Source organism: Chiloscyllium punctatum, chromosome 25 (genome assembly GCF_047496795.1).
Source record: "Chiloscyllium punctatum isolate Juve2018m chromosome 25, sChiPun1.3, whole genome shotgun sequence".
Lineage (NCBI taxonomy): Eukaryota > Metazoa > Chordata > Chondrichthyes > Orectolobiformes > Hemiscylliidae > Chiloscyllium > Chiloscyllium punctatum.
Window position 1 is genome coordinate 64,048,158 of NC_092763.1, and position 12,621 is coordinate 64,060,778.

General features: G+C 44.5%; 1 protein-coding gene across 3 annotated transcripts in view; it reads left to right on the top strand.

Moving 5' to 3' along the window:
• The first annotated feature begins 327 nt into the window (after positions 1-327).
• The window catches only part of abcb7 (ATP-binding cassette, sub-family B (MDR/TAP), member 7), an 87,681-nt gene continuing 75,387 nt past the window's right edge, over positions 328-12,621 (top strand). For all 3 annotated transcript variants that reach the window (XM_072595423.1, XM_072595422.1, XM_072595424.1), the window contains exon 1: positions 328-493. In XM_072595423.1, coding sequence (XP_072451524.1) covers positions 338-493 — 156 coding nt within the window. In that variant the 5' untranslated portion in view covers positions 328-337. The remainder of the gene's footprint in view (positions 494-12,621) is intronic.

A 12,621-nucleotide genomic window follows, 5' to 3' on the forward strand; every position in this document is an offset into this window, starting at 1 on the left:
ATATCTGTACAGAGAAAGCAAAGTCAACGTTTCAGATCCAGTGACCCTTCAGAATGATTCTTTGCTTATTATTGCAGGCTGTAATAATGCTAAATATTTTTGCAGACAGTAATAATTTTGAATATGATTGTAACTGGTTGCAATGTTACCCAGCATAACTCACTGGACATTCTAACCATAATGATGCTGATTGTCATGCTGAGTTTCATTGCAGACATGACCACTTCTTGTATACTGTATTATAATTGTTGAACATTGTTACGACATCAGTTGCAGTTCTGGAATAGTGCCTGCTGATGTCGCTGCGGCCAGGTCACGTGACGTTGATGCTCCCACAATGCAGCGGGGCGGGCTGAAGATGGCGGCGCTCTGGTTCTCTGGGAGATGTCGGTTTCAGTTGCAGAGGCGTCGTTTCGTTTACCTCTTACAGCCCGTCTGCTCAGCTTACACTCTAAGGAGCTCCGGGTGCCGCTTTGATAAGAAGAGCGATCAGGTGAGCAGCTGTGGAGGGCGGTAGGAATGTGAAAGACTGTCAGTCAGTCGTTGAGCGAGGCTGGAGGCCGGTAACATTGTCCTTTACAGGTCCCCACCCCTTCCCCCCCCCCTTCCCCACCCCCCACCACCCCTTCCCCCACCCCCCTTCCCCCACCCCCCACCCCCACCCCCACCCCCACCCCACCTTCCCCCACCCCCACCCCCACCCCCACCCCCCCTTCCCCCACCCCCACCCCCCCTTCCCCCACCCCCACCCCCCCTTCCCCCACCCCCACCCCTACCCCTCTCCCCCCCCACCCCCCCCACCCCTCTCCCCCTCTCCCCCCCCTCTCCCCCCCACCCCCACCCCTCTCCCCCCCACCCCTCTCCCCCCCACCCCTCTCCCCCCCCACCCCTCTCCCCCCCCCCCCCCCCCCCCCCCCCCCCCCCCCCCCCCTCTCCCCCCCACCCCTCTCCCCCCCCACCCCTCTCCCCCCCCACCCCCACCCCTCTCCCCCCCCCCCACCCCTCTCCCCCCCCCACCCCCACCCCTCTCCCCCCCCCACCCCCACCCCCCTCCCCCCCCCCACCCCCCTCCCCCCCCCCACCCCCCTCCCCCCCCCCACCCCCATCCCTCTCCCTCCCCCACCCCCATCCCTCTCCCTCCCCCACCCCCATCCCTCTCCCCCTCCCCTCTTCTCCCCCCACCCCTCCCCTCTTCTCCCCCCACCCCTCCCCTCTTCTCCCCCCACCCCTCCCCTCTTCTCCCCCCACCCCTCCCCTCTTCGTTCGTGCACACCATAATTTGTGGGGGTATGTGATCATAGGTTAATCGCTAGTAATGCTTCCAGGAATAGATTAACATAAACTGACCGTTTTTGTTGAATGAAGAGGTGTGGCCTGTATATTTTTTAAAAAGCTACATGTGTGTTGACCTAATCTGGTGGAACATGCCTTTCTGATTCTGCTATGTCATTATTACATCACAGGTTTTTTATAACAAATCACTTTGATAATGAGTATAATATCTAAAAGTGATGTTTGAGTTGGTATTGGTGAAAGTTGATTATCATTGGCAGTTGTAAGGTTAATGTTTGTGAAACATGCGTTTTGTCGCTGTATTTTGGGGTGTGGATCATCGAGTTCCCAGCATTTAACTGGGAAGGTATCTTATGAAAGTGTACTGTTTCGAAGTGCTTTTGCTCTCCATCATCTACATGCTGCTTCATCTGAAAACAGGATGTTAGTTTTCACATGTATGCTGACAACATCTAACTCCATCTTAGACCACCATAATACTCTTGACTCTGCTATCATTAAATTATTAGGCTTTTAATCCAAGCTCCAGTATTAGATGCTTTATCATTTAAGTATTGGAAAGGCTGAAGCCCATGTTTCTGTCAACCTCCGTTTCCTAGCTGCCAACTCCATCTCTCTCCCTTGCAACAGTCTGTGATTAAACCAAGTTGTCGCAACCTAGGTATCACATTTGATCTCAATGACTTCTGATTTCATTCATGACATCACTAAGGTTGTGTATTTTCACTTCAGTAATTCAGTAAGACCTCGCACTTGCTCACATTGAACTTCATCAGCCCATTTCCTAAACCACTCTCCCAAACTGTCTAGATCCTTCTGCAGCCTCCCCACTTCCTCAGTACTATCTGCCTGTCCACCTATCTTCGTATCATCGGCAAACTTCGCTAGAATGCCCCCAGTGCCTTCATCCAGATCATTAATATATAACGTGAACAGCTGCGACCCCAACACTGAACCCTGCAGGACATCACTTGTCACCGGCTGCCATTCCGAAAAAGAACCTCTTATCCCAACTCTCTGCCTTCTGTCAGACAGCCAATCCTCAATCCATGCCAGTAGCTCACCTTGAACACAATGGGCCCTCACCTTACTCAGCAGCCTTCCGTGTGGCACCTTATCAAAGGCCTTTTGGAAGTCTAGATAGACCACATCCACTGGGTTTCCCTGGTCTAACCTACTTGTCACCTTTTCAAAGAATTCTAACAGGTTTGTCAGGCACGACCTCCCCTTACTAAATCCATGTTGACTTGTTCTAATCCGACCCTGCTCTTCCAAGAATTTAGAAACCTCATCCTTAATGATGGATTCTAGAATTTTACCAACAACCGAGGTTAGGCTAATTGGCTTATAATTTTCCATCTTTTGTCTTGATCCTTTCTTGAACAATGGGGTTACAACAGCGATCTTCCAATCATCCGGGACTTTCCCTGACTCCAGTGATTTTTGAAAGATCTCAGCCAACACCTCCGCTATTTCCTCAGCCACCTCCCTCAGAACTCTAGGATGTAGCCCATCAGGGCCAGGAGATTTATCAATTTTGAGACCTTTTAGCTTTTCTAGCACTATCTCTTTTGTAATGGCAACCGTACTCAACTCAGCCCCTTGACTCCCTTTAATTGTTGGGATATTACTCGTGTCTTCCACTGTGAAGACTGACGCAAAGTACTTATTAAATTCTCCAGCTATTTCTTTATCTCCCATCACTAGGCTTCCAGCATCAGTTTGAAGTGGCCCAATGTCTACTTTTGCCTGTTGTTTGTTTCTTATGTATTGAAAGAAACTTTTACTATCATTTCTAATATTACTGGCTAGCCTGCCTTCATATTTGATCCTCTCTCTGTTATCCTCTGTTTTTGTAGCCTTCCCAATCTTCTGATTTCCTAGTGCTCTTGGCCACTTTATAGTATCTGTCTTTTTCTTTGATAGATTTCCTGACTCCTTTGTCAGCCATGGCTGTCTAATCCCTCCCCGGAAAATCTTTCTTTTCTTGAGGATGAATCTCTGTACCGTGTCCTCAATTATACCCACAAACCCCTGCCATTTTTGTTCTACTGACTTCCCTGCTAGGCTCTGCTTCCAGTCGATGTTCGTCAGTTCGTCTCTCATGCCCTCATAATTACCTTTGTTTAACTGTAACACCATTACATCAGATTTTACCTTCTCTCTTTCAAACTGCAGACTGAGCTCTACCATATTATGATTGCTGCTTCCTAAGTGTTCCCTTACTTTAAGGTCTTTTATAAAGTCTGGTTCATTACATAGCACTGGGTGCAAGATAGCCTGCTCCCTTGTGGGGTCCATGACAAGCTGTTCCAAAAAGCCATCCTGTAAGCATTCCAAGAATTCCCTGTCTTTGGATCCACTGGCAACATTATTTACCCAGTCCACCTGCTTATTGAAGTCTCCCATGATCACCGTGACCTTGCCTTTCTGACATGCCTTCTCTATTTCCCGGTACATGTTGCGCCTCTGGTCCTGACCACTGTTAGGAGGTCTGTACATAACTCCCATTACGGTTTTTTTGCCTTTGTGGTTCCTCAATTCCACTCACACAGACTCCACATCATCCGACCCTATGTCATTCAGTGCCATAGATTTAATTTTGTTCTTGACTAACAAGGCCACCCTACCCCCTCTGCCCACCTCCCTGTCTTTTCGGTAAGTTGTAAATTCTTGGATGTTTAACTGCCAGTCCTGATCCTCCTGTAACCATGTCTCTGTGATGCCTACCACATCATAATCATTCACAATGATCTGTGCCGTTAGTTCATCTACTTTGTTAAGAATGCTACAAGCATTCAGGTGAAGTGCTTTAATGCTAACATTCTTATCATTAGAGATATTGCAAGTCATGTCCTAAGTTATCCTTCCTTTTTGCTGCATTCCTAATCTGCCTCAAGGTTAAATCCACCTGCTACATGCTATCCTCCTGCTTATCTTTCCATTTAACTCCATACTCCCTGTCGCTTTCACTTACCCCCCCCCCCACACACCCAACTCAGAAGTTTAAAGTCCTACTGACCACCCTATTTAACCTCTTTGCTAGAACATTAGTTCCAGATCGGTTCAGGTGGAGACTGTCCCAACAGTACAGATCCCCCGGTTTCAAAACTGATGCCAATGCCCCATGAAATGGAATCCCTCTTTCCCACACCAATCCCTTAGCCACGTGTTTACTTCCCTAATTTTCTTATCCCTATGCCAATTGGCACGTGGCTCGGGCAGTAATCCAGAGATTATGACCCTTGAGGACCTGTACTTCAATTTCCTTCCTAGTACTTGATAATCCCCAAACAGGTCCTCCACCCTGGCTTTGCCTATGTTGTTAGTCCCAACGTGGACCACAACAACTGGATCCTTCCCCTCCTGCTCCAATATCCTTTCAAGCACAGTATGCACGAATATTAAATAGTTTCTTCCCATGCCCATCTAAAGATGGTAAATTCGGTAAACCTAAGAGGAGAGATATCGGATCTACTTTGACTTCAGTCCTCAATACCCTCCCTATGTCCAGAAGCAATGGGTAAGAGTACCTACACTTATTTTATATTCGGGGCACATTGAAGATGCCTCTTTTTTAAACTATGCCAGACGGTCTGGTGCCAGATGAGCCCTGTGCAGAACATTTAACTGCGTAGTGCATGTCCTATTACAGATTGAGATCTTTCGAATATTCTCCCATGTTTCAGAAGAGATCTCCACTCCTAGCTCTTGCTCCCAGACTTCTCATAACCGGTTAATATCCTGCCAGGCCCTGCCACCCAGCAGGCATAGAGGGCACTAACGAAAAGGGTGCTTGTGGAACGTAGCAACAATCTCTCTGTATCGAGCTTATAGGGCTTAGTGAGAACCATAGTCGTCTTCTGGATGAAATCCCTAACCTGAAAAAACGGAAAAGATCTCTACTGGGTAACCCTTATTTGCAGCTCAGTTGCTCAAAAGACATCATAACCTCCCCCCTTAAACTAGTCTCCCAAACTAGAAACTCCCCTCACTGCCCATAGTTTGAACCGAGTCCATCATTCCTGGTCGGAACCCTGGCATACTAACTATAGGTGTAAGCGGCGAAGTCTGGGATAAACAACCCTCACTCTGACGCATCGCCCTCTGTGTCTAATGACAATGAGGTTGCGGCAGTGGTCCATAACTGTCCACATCTTATCCATGAACAACAGGTTAATAAGAGGGAACTTTGCTTGGGAGGCCTCAATATCCAGCCATATGGAGTTTGGATCGTTACCTAACCAATCGCAGACAAAGGACAGCAGGGAACTCAATTGATAGCTTCTGATGTCTGGGAAATCAACTCCTCCCCCTCCTTGAGGCAACTGCAATTTAGTAAGTTTGATGAGGGGCCGCCCACGATGCCAGACAAAGGAACCAAACCACCCTATAAGCCTACGCAGCATTGACCTGGGAAACATTATAGGGAGCACACCCATGGGATAAAGCAAACGAGGAAGTACATTCATTTTAATGAGAGATTTTTGGCCCAGCCATGAAATTGGAAGAGCCTCCCATCTCTGGAGATCTTGCCTAATATTGTCGAGCAAGTGAGCAAAGTTAGTCCGAAATAACAGATCAAACTTGGGTGTAATAAAAATGCCTAGGTATTGGAACCCTGCCCGTGACCACTTAAAAGGGAACTTAGGACCACCTTCAACTTCTGGCACATCCTTTTTTTTATTGAAAATTTAACATGTTTTTACAAGTTTACACAAATATTTTTTCTAAAACTCAAGTATAAACATTGATATACTATTAAATCTTAAATAAATAATAACCAAAATCTATCAAACAGAAAAAAAGAGATACCAAGAGGGAAAAAAAGACAAAACTCAACCAACTACTCATCTAACCAACAACTAACTAGAGTGTATGATTAAATCTCTTACATTATTCAAGAAAAAAAACACGACGGATAACACAAATTGAGTTGTGAAATACATGCTCGGAATGTGTTAACATCAAATCGTAACAAAACCCCTATTCGTGCGGGATTCCACTCCCAAGGGGCCGCGGACCAGCCAGGGTCGTCATCTCAATTAAATAAAAGCCCTTGTTAGGATGACCGAAATATCTGTATTTGTGTAATTCAAGAAGGACTTCCATATTTTATGGAATAATTCGGTTTTTTGGTGCACCATATTTGTAACAAAGTCAGGGGAAATATATTCCATAATTATTCTGTGCCAATTCGAAAGTCCATGAGGCCCTCAGCCACCCAGTTTACCAAAATATTTTTCCTTGCAAAGAAAGAGAGAATGGAAAATAATCTCTTCCCAGTCGTAATTTCAAGTGTTCTTTATCCAATAAGTGTGTCTCCTGTAGGAGAGTTATGTCACCCCTTTCTTTCTTGAGATTTGATAATATTTTCTTCCTTTTGATTGGTGAATTAATCCCCTTGACATTCCAGGTGCACCGTTTAATCGACTGATTAACCTTAATTGTCCAGGCAAGTCTGAGAACCCTCGGGAGAAGAAACCCTATCCAAAACATCCTGAGCATAGAGCATATAAAATTTACAAAACTAAAGGCTCTTTAATACATTCAGATCAATATAATAAAAAAACTATTTCTAAATAAAAAAATATAAAATATATTTAAACTGAGATCTTCCCCCTTGTTCCCGGGGGCATCACTTCCTTTCCAAAAATCCATCATAACCTCTCCCAACCAGTGCCCCACCCTTGATCCAGACACCCCATGGTAGGATAAAGAAAATTCAAATATAATACTGAGCTAGAGATAAGTGAGTACCCTATCCCTCCTCTCTTCTCCCCACCCCCCCCCAAAAACACCTGGATATATTTGGTAATGTTAATACCATATATGAACATATATGACTATAAAATTACAGCCTTAACAAATAATAATTAAATATAGTAATACAAAATAACAGGGGAAAACAACCTCGCTCCTAAAGACAGAGATTAAATAGGATAAGGTAACCACCTCCCCCCACCTACATAACTAGACCCCCCCCCCGGCATATATATATTAAAAAAAGGGGGAGAAAATTGCTAAGTGAAGAACAAATAAATAAACCCCTTTCCCCACCCCCCTGGAGATAATATTAAATAGTAATGAAAGTAAGGTAATGAAAGGAAAAACGGGGGTCAACCGGGGTGGGGGGAGGGCAAAACAGCATCAGTTAACTCTTACAATTTATCTAAGAGTGTCCAAAAAATTCCTTGGCCTTCTCCGGCGATCTGAAGTTGTACACGGACCCTTCATGGCTAAAGCGTAGCGTCGCTGGGTAGCACAAGGAGTACTGAATGTTTAAGTCCCTGAAACGCTGCTTCGTTTTGTCAAACACCTTTCTGTTTCGGACCAAAGCTGGGAAAAGTCCTGGAATAATATGATCTTGGATCCTTTATAAATCATGGCTTGGGGATCTTTCCCAAGATTTCTGGAAGCTTCCAAGAGCATCTGTCTGTCCTTGTAGCTCTGCAGCCAGAACAGGACTGGGCGGGGGCGCTGGTTCGAGCTGGGCCCGCGCGTTTCAACCTGGTAGGCCCATTCCACCCTTACCTGGCCTGATCCAGCCTCCAGATTTAATATCTGTGGAAGCCACTGCTCGAACGCTGTAAGCTGGCCTTCCTCTTCCCGTTCGGGAAGGCCCAGCAAACGAATATTTTTTCGTGATTTTCTAAGGTCCGGACTCACTGTTCGAGAGTCCAGTCCCAATCCACGGCCGATTTTGCTATGGTCTCGGATGTCATGGCCTTTAGCTCTGCACCTCCGACTCGGCGCTCAATTTCCTTGATGTCTCGGTCGTGCTTTTGTAGCGCGGCTGAAAGTGAGTCCAATCAGCTCCGGGACTCTTTGATGAAGGCGCCGATCTTCGTGTCAAGTTTGGAGATTATTTCCGAGAGACTTGCCACCAGAGGTAAGTCCTCTGGGGCGACTGCGGGCTCCTTTCCCCCTAAGACATTTTTACAGGAGACTAGACTGTTTAAGTTTAGTACTGAGCAACTAATTACATTAAATAAAAACTATTTTAAATGATTTGGTAAATGTGGTGGAGGCAGATGGCCCACTTTGCCCAAGTCTTGGGAGGAGCACTATAGACTCAGACTTGCTGGGCCACCTCCATCTTGGATCTCCTCTGGCACATCCTTAAGCTTCCCCAAAGGCATAGCCTCTGATTTTGCACAGTTAATTCTTATATCCTGAAATAGCCCCAAATGAATTGATACATTGTATCAAATGGGGTATAGAGGTCATCAGTTTCGATAAAAACAGAAGTACATCATCCGCATCAGTGTAATCTTGTATGCCCGCGATCCCACTTCCGGAGCGGTTATGTGGACGTTCTGATGAATGGCCTCTGCCAGCGGCTCTATCAGCAATGTTAACAACAATGATGAAAGGGGGCAGCCTTGCTGACTACCCCAACCAATCCTAAAATTCCCAGACATCACCTCGTTAGTGATGACCGCGGCCAGAGGGTGGTGATATAAAACCTCCACCCACCTAGCATAGACTCCACCCGACCCAAACGGTTCTAAGACATAAAAATGATACAGCCATTCCACACAGTCAAATGCTTTCTCTGCATCTAAGGAAATCACCAACCCCTGAATCGATCGTTGCTGACAAACTTGGACCAAATTCAGCAACCTTCTAATGTTATTAGAGGACCTATGGTCCCTTTTCAAGCCTGTCTGGTCTTCTCTAATAGTATAGGGCAACACCTTCTCCAATTTCAGCACCAGGATCTTAGACAGAATCTTGAAATCTGAATTTAATAGAGAAATGGGCCTGTATGAGGCACAATCCTCAGGAATCTTCCCCTTAAGAATTAAGGAAATATTAGCTACACGCAAAGATGGCAGTAGGCATTCATGCATATAGAAGTGATCTCCAACAGCGGCCCTGACAGAATCCCTATAAACTCCTTATAAAACTCACCTGGGAGACCATTAGGACCAGGCACTTTCCCACTCTGAAGTTTCCTAGCTGCCTCCTGTATTTCCTGAACTGTCAAGGGGGCATTAAGGAGGGAGGCCTGTTCCAAGATTACCCCTGGGAGGTCCAGGTTCTTTAAAAAGGTCTCCATTTTAGCCCTCCCATCTTCGCAACCCTCAGACCGATACAATTCAGAGCAAAAGCTCCGAAAAGCTTCATTTTTAGCATCATATGTAAGGACCCCGGCGCTGTCCCTGATTGCAGTAATGGATTGGGGAGCACGCTTTTTCCTAGTCAGATACGCTAAATACTTCCCTGGCCTATCCCCACATTTCAACAGCCTTTATCTAGCAAAAGCAAGTTCTTTCTTTGTGTTTTGTGTTGGTATTGACTTCAAGGCAGCCCGGAGGGCTGTGATCCGCTGTAGCTTAGTAACCAAAGGCCGCACAAAATGTGCCGCCTCAGCGACTTTCAACCACGTCTCAAGTAGGCGCTGCTGTTCCTCCTTCTGTTGTTTCCAGCTAGCCGAATAGGAAATAACTAATCTCCTAAGCAAAGGCCTTAGCAGTGTCCCACAGCATAGATGGACTACTAGCCGTGCCTGAGTTGGTAGTCAAGAATTCCTGAAACTCCTTCAAAAGTATTCCACAAATTTGGAATCCTTAAGGAGAAAAGGGTCCAAATGCCAGTGCTGCAAACCTAGCCCTTCACTCTTCGTCTTAACCTCCAAATATACTGGCGCGTGATCAGAGATAGCTATATGCCTAATTTTACAACCCATAATTGAATCCAGAAGGGCTGAGGGAGCCAGAAAGAAGTCCATCCTCATGTGACATTTGTGTGGGTTTGTAAAAAAGGTGAAGTCCCTGCCGGTAGGGTGAAGACATCTCCAAATATCCACCAGCCCCAACTCCTTGCATAATTCAACCACCTGCTTGGCCTGCGAAGAAATAGTTGGGGGCCCACAAGGCATCCTGTCCACTGTCTGATTTCAAAAGGCAATTAAAATCCCCCCCCCCCCCCGCCCCATAGTAATGTGCTGTGTTCCAAAAGCACTCAACTTAGGGAAAGCACTAATCAAAAATTTGAGGGATGTGCCGGAGGACAGTAGACATGTAAAATGCCATATTCCTTCCCATGTATCAGGGCTTTAAGTATCACAAACCATCCCTGGTCATCTTTCACCTGCTCTAATAATGTGAACAGCAGATTTTTCTGGATAAGTACAGCCACTCCCCTACTTGTATTAGTAAAGGATGAAAAGAATTCCTGGTCATAACCTTCCTATTGTAATTTCAGATGTTCCCCATCATCAAAATGGGTTTCTGCAACAAAGCAATATCACCCCTTTCCCTCTTAAGGCTAGAAAGGGCTTTTTTCCTTTTAACAGGTGAATGACTTTCCTTAATGTTCCACATGCACGATTTAATAAGACACTTAGCCATATCCCCTTGCAGAGACCCTTGAACCCCTTGGAGGGCGAACCCTGCTTACAAAACACCGAGCATAAGTAAATAAAGACTCAAAAATATACAATCAAAAAACTATATATGCAAAAACTACTCTATCATAACTATAAACATAAACAATTATTACTACCAAGGTTGGTACTGTTTTAAAAAGCCTCTGTGAAGCAGCTTAGGACATATTAGTAAAAGCATTAAGTAAATATTTTATTTTGCTTTCGTTGTCTTTTGAATTGCTTAAAGGATTGCTAACCAGCAGAAAACAGAATTCGGATAAATGGGTCTTTTTCAGATTGGCAAGTTGTAACTAGAAGGGTGCCACAACTATTTATGAATATTATGAATATATTAATGACTGAGAAGCAAAGATAGAAGGTACAATGGCCAGCTTTGCAGAAGACATGAAAATAAGTGGTAAAGTGAGTTGCGGTGAAGAAATGAGAAATGCACAAATGTGCATAGCTAGGTTAGGTGAACAGGTCAAAATTTTCAGATGGAGCTTAATGCAGATAAACGTAAGATTTATTCATCTTGGTCAGAAGAATATAAAGGCAACTTATCATCTAACTTCAAAGTGCTTCACTGCAGAGGGATCAGAGTGTCCTTATGCATGAATCAGAGAAAACTAGTATGCAAGTATAGCAGGTAGTAACAAAGGCATTAAACAACTGCATCTGGAGTTTAGTGTATAGTTTTTATCCCTTTGAGCGATTTTGCATTGGAGGCGGTTCCAAGAAGTTTCACTAGATTGATTTCAGAGGAAACTGGTTTGTCTTTGAAGAGAGATTGAGCAGTTTGGAGGAATGAGAGGAGATCTAATAGAGGTATGTAAAATGCAAAAGGAGATTGACAGTAGACATAGAAAGGATGGTTTCCTTTTGTAGGATAATGTAGAATGAGAGGACATCCTTTTAGGGTAAGGGGTAGCAGGTTTAAAACAGACAAGGAAAAATGACTTCTCTCAAAGTGTCATGAATCTGAGAGATTCTCTACTCCAGTATGATGAATGTTGGAGCATTGAGCAAGTATGAGGTGATAGACAGATTTTTAATTAGTAGTATGTTGAAGAGGAATGAAAAGTGGGCAGGAAATTGTTGAGGCCAAGGATCAGCTTGATCATATTTAATGATGGAACAGTCTTGAGGGCTGAATTGTCTATTCCTGCTCCTGGTTGTTATGAATTTTCAAATTATATGGTTGATATTACTCTGCTATCTCTGGTAGTTTGCTGTGCGTAGATTGGCTGCAACATTTCCTACAGTATTACAGTGAAAACACTTCAAAAGCACATTAATGCCTTGATATGTTGTGCTTTGATATGTTTGGTAGTTGTGTAAATTGCTACATGAATGCAAGTCTTTAATTTCATTTTTATTTTCCTATCCTGTTTTTCTATTAATCCCCCCTATTTGTTGGCAAGCTAATGTTTCCTGTGCAAATAAACGGCATGTGGGAGATTTTAGTTTAATCAGATGGCAATCCGTCTGTCTGATCATTTTGTAAGAGGTGTGAAATTTTAATGTGAAAATTGAGAGCTTTATGAAAACTACTGTGGTGTCTATGCTTGTATATGTTTGGAGGGCAGTTTGTTTCTGGAAGAAAACTGGCTATAATTAAATACAATGGTGATAACTGGGAAAGTGTTTGAAATGATCAGGTCAGGCAGTATACGTGAAGAGAAAATGTTAATGTTTCAGGCTGATCTGTTCACCAGAACACAAGGGTGATCACTTGTGACAAACTGGCATTCCTAGCAATCCGACTTCTCTACTTGAAGTCTATTGCCAAATTGAATTAAAGTGAAATTCAAATTAATTCTTGAAGAGGAAAGTTAGGTAGGAATGCAGCCAGTTTTGAACATCTCACTAAATGTACAACTAGCCACAATTGGTCAGGTATTTTAAACTGTCACAGTTGCCCTCAGTGTGGCAGATGAATCAATTCCAGG